Genomic DNA, 8,590 nt, shown 5'->3' with positions numbered 1-8,590 from the left:
CCACTTCACACACACACACAACACACACAACAGTTCTCTCTCTCTGTTTTGAACTCTCTCTCTCTCTACAAACTCTCTCTCTCTCTCTCTACAATTTGTCACCACCACCGCCCATAGCACCACCACCACCGCACCACCTCCGCCATCACACTACCGCCATCACACCACCGCCTCTCTCTCCCTACGGTCTCTCTCTCTCTCACCGATCTCTCTCTCTCTCTCTCTCACTGATCTCTCTTTGTATGGTCTCTCTCTCTCTCTATGGTCTCTCTCTCACCGATCTGGGTTTTGTTTTAATTGATGGGTTTGGTGGTGGTGGGTTTTGACGATGGTGGTGGTGGAGGTGGTGGCTGAGATATGGTGGTGGAGGTTGTGACATCCCACATCGGTTGTGAAGGGGAACAAAGGCTTCCTTATAAGGGGCTGGATACCTTCACCATCATGACGCGTTTTTAAAACCGTGAGGGGCAGACGCTGAGGGCGTGCTGGCTGCCAAAGCGGACAATATCATGGTGCGGTTACGCTGGGCTATTACAGATGTGAGTTCACACTCTTACTAAGGCATGGGATCCCTGAGGTAGGGAATGGGATTGGTTAATGAATTGTACTTGCATGGTTATGGGAATTACTACTAGACTAGCGATACCTGGGGAAACCCCCACTACTCTTCGCACACATGCCTGTAATGGCAGCGATACTGATACTGTTCTTCGCACACATGCCTGGTATGGCCGCGATACTTATACTAATCTTCGCACACATGCCTGGAGGGCCGCGGTACAAATAAACTAGTCTACAATACATGGGAAACCCCCACTAATCTTCGCACACATGCTTGGAGGGCCGCGATGAAATTAATAATGATACATGGGTTACTAAACAAACAAACGATTTATGAAACGAACATTTTTACTAAACAACCCACTGTGAACTCGCTCACCTAGTTGTTGACTCTCTGTTATATGCCTTGCAGGTCGATAGGTACACTGGGAGCTTGCACTGGGAGGCGCGGTCGTTGTGGACAAGGATCGTGATCGCTTTGATTAAACATTTTGACATTTCATACTCTTACTTATGTTGGGTTTATTTTTACGCTTCTGCTAAACATTGACATTATACTTGTGTTTGGAACACCTTTCATATTTGGTTGGTTGAATTGCAATTACTTTTACTTAATTCTTATATGTTCAATATGATTGGTGGCTTGATCCTGGTCAGTCACGCCTCCAAGCGGTGATACTCCGCGATGTGGATTTTGGGGGTGTGACAGAGGTGGTGGCTGGGATGTGGTGGTGGAGTTGGTGGCGGAGGTGGAGGTGGTGGTGGAGGTGGAGGTGGTGTTGGCAGGTGGAGGTGGAGGTGGAGGTGGTGGCGGAGGTGGAGGTGGTGTCGGAAGGTGGAGGTGGAGTTAGGGTTTTGGAGCAGATGGATGTTTTGAAGAGGGAGAGAGGGAGAAGAGGTTGGCAGAGGTTTGAAGACATGGGGAAGGATCTGCTTGGGGAAAAGGTGAGGCAGAGGTAAAAGCTCTGCAGATCTTCAAGAAAACAAACAAGCTGCAGGACCCTTATGTCTGCGCACGTCTGCGCGACGCAAACATAAGTGCTCAGAAGAGCTTTTGGCCAAAAAACGAACACCACCTAAATGTTTTTCAGTATTCAACTTTTGTAATACACGACTATTATGGTGTTTTCAGTATTACTAATTAAGATGGGTCATTTTTTGTGATAAATTCAAGTTAGTCGTGTGAACCACTATATGGTAATGGAAATTTGTATATATAAAGTTTCATTACTAATTAATATAGGTCTTTAGTAATATAAAGTTTTTTAAAGATTTTATAACTATATCATTTATATTGTACAAACTCGTGTAATATGCGGGTCTATAAACTAGTATGGTAATAAAAATACTAAGATGTTTTATAAATTATACAATTATATTGTTTTTATTGTACAAAATCATATAATTAATGCATCTACAACCAATAAAAATATATACTTTGACAGATCAATATGAAGTTGAAAAATTATACCAAGCTTGTGAAATAGATCTGGGTCGTTTATTAAGTTTCTTCAGTGATTTTGTGAAATAGATCTGGGTCATTTATTAAGTTTCTTCAATGATTAAAAAAGATGTGGTGACATGACAAGATCATAAATAATACAAGGATGATGATGACTGAAAGGGCAAAAACAAAAATCCTGCACTATTAACTTTTTTTTATTAAACCTATTTTCATCAACCTTTCCTAAATCAAATAATCTTTAAATATTTCATTAATTTTGAAAAATTATAATATAAAAACAAGACTTATTGTCTTTATTTTCAATATAACGTATAGGTATATATTTTCTAACAAATATTTACAAGTGTATTTTAACTATGATTTTTCACTATAAACTTTGCCATAATTTTGTGACAAAAATACAAATATTGGAGGTTGGTTTTGGTAAATAAAAATAACTAAATATGTATTTGAAATGTATATATTTAGAAGACACATGTGTGTGATTATTTGTATACCTTGTGTATTAGTTATATTATTTTAGGATTTAAAATAATATAACCTAACAAATACCAAGAATTTACAATCCAAAATGTTACCAAAAATCCCAAGAAATAAATACACAAGTTACACACACAATATTGGCAAGGAGAAAATATATTATTTTTGGGAAGTAAAATATATTTTCTTGGAATTCTTAGAAGATATGTTATTTTTGGGAAAAATATGTATTTTCTTGGGTGAACTTGAAATACATTATTTTTGGACAAAATAAGTTTATAAATATTTTCTAAGTGAGACTTGAAAATATATTATTTTGGAACTACAAATATTTTTGCCGAAAGGAAAAATTATAAGTAATTTTTCTAAGTAATAACTCTTAAATATATATATTTTGGGAAATATATATTAGTGGACTTTTATTAGAAATAATATTCCGGAAAGTTTATCACAAAATTAAGTATAAGAATACTTAACTATTACAAGAAGATACGTATCCTCGTATGTATAAATCCACACCGGAATACGACGCCAATACATGGCAAGTTATACAAATACAAATATATCCATCCTTGGGAAGGATATACATGTTTAAATACTTGAGAAGTATGATTACAAAAATATTGTTTAGCGATCATTCCAAAATTAAATATAATTTAAAGTTAAGATATTTATTATTTTAATAAATAATTATATATTTGGAATAACATTGATGACACTTTGAAAACATAACTCAAAGACACTAATCATTACTAGGTCAAGGCACGACCCATTCGTCTAATGGACCGTAGTACGCATGTAGGTAGTCGTGCGTTCTAGAGAAAGCTTTGAGTTACATCGGATACAAGGAACGCAAAACTGTGAGTTCATGTCCCCCCCTTTTCTCTTAACTGTTTTCAGTTTTATAACTTCGGGGGTGAAGTACATGTTTCGAACGATTACAAATGCTTATAGACAAATACATTTGGTATGGTTAGCTAAGGAAAGTACAGTAGAGTGAATGGGTAGGCGCATACTTAATGCCATTAATCCTCGCAGTATGACCAAGGGACATGAGTGATAGATCTATTTGGGTGTAGCGAGCCCCATCCATGAGTCCGTCGAATGGGCCATGTGGTGACTATGTCTTACAGCCGGAAGCCCGGTACAAAGTCTGCTAGGTTTGAGTCTTCCTGCACCATGTCACGTATATTAATGTATTAGCTACACATTAATTGATCTGTTTCCTTGTTGCTTTCATACCGGGACTTATAAACGTACATACATACTTACAACGATTTCAAAGGTTTATACACACACAAACAAACACATGACCTCGCTCAACTTTTGTTGATGTTTTCAAACTACATGTATTTCAGGGATTTAGTAAGTAGATCTGGTGGGCGTTGGAAGTTTTTATGCTGCGTTAAGGATAAAAGGTGTCATCCATGGTCTTTGAGTATGGTCAGTGTGTCTTATTCCTGGACGAGACACGCCTTCTAAACCTTGGTGTTATTCAATATCTTTTGATGAGTCCTTAATGAACTCATCAACAATTTGTATGGTTTGTAAAACTTGAATTTGAAGTCCACGTTTTCAAAACAATGTTGTTATGTTTTAAACTTATTTAATGGATGACGAATCTATGGTTTTATCATATAGTTGTTGTTATGATTGAATGCAATGATATTAAGAAAGTCACACCATAATCACGCTTCCGCAAAAGTCAGGGTGTGACATAACGAGATAATTGGAATTCAGGAGGACAGTGAAGAGACGGTAGATGGTGATGTCACCAATTCGAGTTTTGAAGGAGACAAGGAGTTTGGTCAGACCGAACAAACTGGAAACAGAGAGGAAGTTGGGGCGGAGGTGATAAAGGATCTAAATTTGAAGCCCAACGAGGAAGAGGAGGAAGCTGTGATTTTGGAATGAATGTCACATCCGTAATAGGGGATCTAGTGGGAGTTGATCTTCAGAACCACGAGTCTCTGATCAAAGAAGTAATTAGGGAAGAAGGGATTCTAAATGGTGATAGATGAATATTCTTTCTCTAAACATCAGAGGGTTGGGAGTGGGGGATTATAATAAAGCTGGATGGATAAAAAATATGAAATGGGAAAATGGTATTGACTTCATCGCTCTTCAGGAAATTCAGTTCAGCGACGTCTCTGGTATTGAATTCGAGAAATTCTGGGGAGCTAGAAATTTCGAGATGGATCACGTTCCGGCGGCAGGTAGATCTGGCGGGGTCGTCAACATGTGGGACCCGAGCGTTTTTAAGGTACGTGACTGTATTAAGCATTCTAATTTTTTGTTAACTTTGGGGACTTTTAAGGGGGGGGGCAATTTAAACATTAATATTATTAACGTTTATGCACCGCAAAAAGTTCATCTTAAAAAGGCGCTTTAGGATGACATTGGGGGCGTTATGGGTAGTTACCCGGGGAGGTGGGTGATTCTGGGCGACTTTAATGCGGTGCGTCACCAGGATGAAAGAATAAATTCTATTTTTAATAAAAAATGTGCTTCATCTTTCAATAATTTTATTTATGAAAATGGGTTAAGAGAATACGACATGAAAGGTAGGAAGTTCACTTATTTTAACGAAAATGGTAACAAACATAGCAAGATAGACAGAGTTTTTGTTTGTCACGAGTTCTTTTCGGAGTGGCCGGTGGCTTGCCTTCGTGCGATGCCGAGATTTCTTTCAGACCAATTTCCCTTAATTTTGTCTTGTTCGGATAAAAACTTTGGACCCAAGCCTTTTAGAGTCTTCAATTCTTGGTTAGAGAGAAAGGATTTTGAGGAAGTGATTATTAAGACGTGTGGGAATTTTGTCGGGGTGGGGGAGTCAGATGTGATTTTAATGAAAAAATTGAAGGAGATTAGGGAGAACATTAAAATATGGAAAGAAGAAGTCTTATCCAAGGATGGGGAAACCGAGACGCTGCTTAAGGAGGAGTTAGAAATCCTAGATGATCTGTCGGAGGATAGAGTTCTTTCCGAAGAAGAGGAATGGTCGAAAATTGAATGCTTAAAAAATCTTAAAGAGCTAGAGATGTACAAAATCAAAGATCTTAAACAAAGGGCCAGAGTTAGATGGGATTTGGAAGGGATGAAAATTCAGCGTTCTTTCATGGGTACATAAAAAGTAGAAGGGCTTTCAATAATATTCCTGGGATTATGATTGAAGACGCGTGGATCACTAAACCTTCTTTGATCAAAAAGAGATTATGGGATTCTTCAAAAGGGCGTTCGAGGAAAAAATAAGGGATAGACCTAAACTCATATGCCATAACGTTAGGCGGCTATCGGAGGCTGATGCGGCGTCTCTGACAGTTCCTTTCAGCAAAGAAGAAATCAAATGTGCTGTGTTTGAATGTGGCTTTGACAAAGCTCCTGGGCCAGACGGTTTCAACTTCAAATTCATCAAAAGGTATTGGAATTTATTTGAATTGGGTTTTTATAACTTGATGATTTCCTTTTACAGCAAAGGCTCTATCGCGGTGGGATGTAGCTCTTCTTTCATAACTCTTATTCTGAAAAATAAGGATCCGGTGGGCCTGAGAGAGTACCGACCGATTAATCTGATCGGGGTGATAAGCAAAACTATTTCTAAGATTCTGGCAAATCGTCTCAAAGTGGTTATTGGATCCATCATCACGGAAAACCAAACGGCGTTTCTCAAAGGGAGGTACATTCTTGACAGCCCATTAATGCTGAATGAGCTCATAGCTTGGATTAAAAAGACAAAAAAAAGGCTTTCCTTTTAAAAATAGATTTTGAAAAGGCTTACGACAATGTTAATTAGAGTTTTCTTTTAGACATGACGAGACAAATGGGTTTTCCGGCTTTATGGTGTAAATGGATAGAAGGAATCCTAGTTTCTGCTAGATCCTCGGTTTTAGTGAACGGATCTCCTACTTTTGAAATCAATTGTTCCAAAGGAGTCAGACAGGGAGACCTCTTATCCCCGTTCCTGATCCTTCTGGTCATGGAAGGTCTCTCAAACATTTTGTACAAAGCTAGGATCGAAGCATTGTTGAGAGGGATTCCAATTATTTCTCACCTTTTTTACGCTGACGATGCTCTCCTGTTGGGGGAATGGGAGGAGGATAATGTGAAGAACGTGGCCCGATGCCTGAGAATTTTTTATTTAGCATCGGGTTTAAAAATCAATCTCCAAAAATCTAACATTTACGGGCTAGGCGTGGGTAATGATGAAGTTTTGAACATGTGTAATGTGATTGGATGCAAGTCGGATTCTATCCCGCTTACTTACTTGGGAATTTCGGTGGGTAGTAATATGAATAGAATTAACAACTGGACGCCTATTATAGAGGTTTTCGATAAAAGACTGTCGGCTTGGAAAGCTAAAACATTATCGATAGGGGGTCGGCTTACGCTGATTAATTCGGTGTTGGAGAGTCTGCCTATATACTATTTTTCGTTATATAAGGCGCCGGTTGGGGTTATTAAGACTCTTGAAGCCAAAATGAGAAAATTCCTTTGGGTGGGGTCTAGTAATATTAATAAAATGAACTGGGTGGCTTGGGATTGGGTCACATGGCCTAAAAATATAGGAGGGCTGGGCATAAACAGGCTCTTAGAGGTTAATGAGGCTCTTCTTGTTAAATGGGGCTGGAGGTTTAGGGTGGAAAATCATAATCTCTGGCGTAAAGTGGTGGAAGCTTGCCATGGTAAGGCCAACCATTGGAGCTTTCTTCCGCTTAACAGTAATATCGCGGGGTGTTGGAAAAATGTGGTGAAGTTATTAAATAAATTGAAATTAAATGGGAGGGGGCTAAATAGGTTGATCTTGGGTAAGGTGGGAAATGGGGTCGAGACTCGTTTTTGGATCGATTCTTGGCTGGGCGATCTTCCTTTTATGGAACGATGGCCGCTTTTGTTTGGTTTGGAGTTGTTTAAATCTTGCAGGGTTGCAGAGAGATTTGAAACGGTTCAAGAAAATAGAGTTTACGATTGGCAATGGTCTAGGCAGCCAAAGTTCGAAGAGGAGTTAAAAGAATGGAAGGAGTGTCTGGAGGCTCTAAGCAATGTTAGTCTATCCAGCGATAAGGACAAGTGGTATTGGTTTGATGATAATCAGAAAGTTGTCTCGGTGAAGGCGGTCAAAAAGTCTTTGATAGTGGAAAGAGTCACTAGTCATCCCCCTAATTTTAATTGGTGTAAATGGGTGCCCATCAAGTGCAATATTATGGCTTGAAGAGACAACTTAGACATACTTCCTACTAGAGTTAATTTAAGAAGAAGGAATGTGGATATCCCCTCGGTCATGTGTCCTTTTTGCGGCGATTGCGAGGAGTCGGTGGATCACTTATTCACTGAATGCTCGGTGGCTTTGCAGGTTTGGTCGGCTTTCAGTGTTTGGTGCAACATCCCACCGTTGTTCTTTTTTGAATTCAAAGACATTCTAGATACTCACAAGTTCATAAAGAGTGGTAAGAAGGCGGAGAAAATCATCTACGGGTTGGGCATTATTGCTTGTTGGTGTATTTGGAAAGCAAGAAACGATATGGTTTTCAATCAAAGAAAATGCAGTCCGGGCGACATCATTGGGGAGTTAAAATCTAGGGGTTATGCGTGGGTTAAAAATAGAACTTTCTGTAATAATATTATATGGGGGGACTGGTGTAAATATCCTCTGTACATGATGTAATTTGTTGCCGTTTGCCCGTTTGGGTCGGGAGTGGTTGTGTTTGTTTGGCCTTTTGCTAGTTTGGGTTGGAGGTGTGTTTTATTGAAGTATATTTTTCAAAAAAAAAAAAAAAGGTATATATGTATTACGCAGTTATGGTGTGTAATTATATAGACGCATGTACAATTATCTAAAATGCAAGTGTTGCATTCAGTTCATAATGAGATAGTGAGATTCACACCATAAAATAACTTTGCACATAAACCATCCAATATATATATACATATACGTGCACGCTATTCATATATATGTATTAATTGACAACTGGTCGGTGCAATAGTCATTTATCGAAGGTTCTTTATTTGTCACTGAACTTCCTAACTTCATGATAGTGCACAACCAACAAACTGAAATGGGATTTCTGCCTAAGGAAGAAACAGAGA

The 8,590-nt window shown here is 38.6% G+C and overlaps 1 protein-coding gene across 1 annotated transcript; it reads left to right on the top strand.

Moving 5' to 3' along the window:
* Window positions 1–6,314: 6,314 nt before the first annotated feature.
* On the top strand, window positions 6,315–7,715 carry LOC110892803. Its single transcript, XM_022139950.1, has one exon. It carries the CDS (start codon window positions 6,315–6,317, stop codon window positions 7,713–7,715), a length of 1,401 nt encoding a protein of 466 aa, XP_021995642.1.
* Window positions 7,716–8,590: the final 875 nt, after the last annotated feature.

Source organism: Helianthus annuus, chromosome 2 (assembly GCF_002127325.2).
Source record: "Helianthus annuus cultivar XRQ/B chromosome 2, HanXRQr2.0-SUNRISE, whole genome shotgun sequence".
NCBI classification, from domain to species: Eukaryota; Viridiplantae; Streptophyta; class Magnoliopsida; order Asterales; family Asteraceae; genus Helianthus; species Helianthus annuus.
The sequence above is the reverse complement of the archived record's forward strand: the minus strand, read 5'-3'. Positions and strand labels throughout refer to the sequence as shown.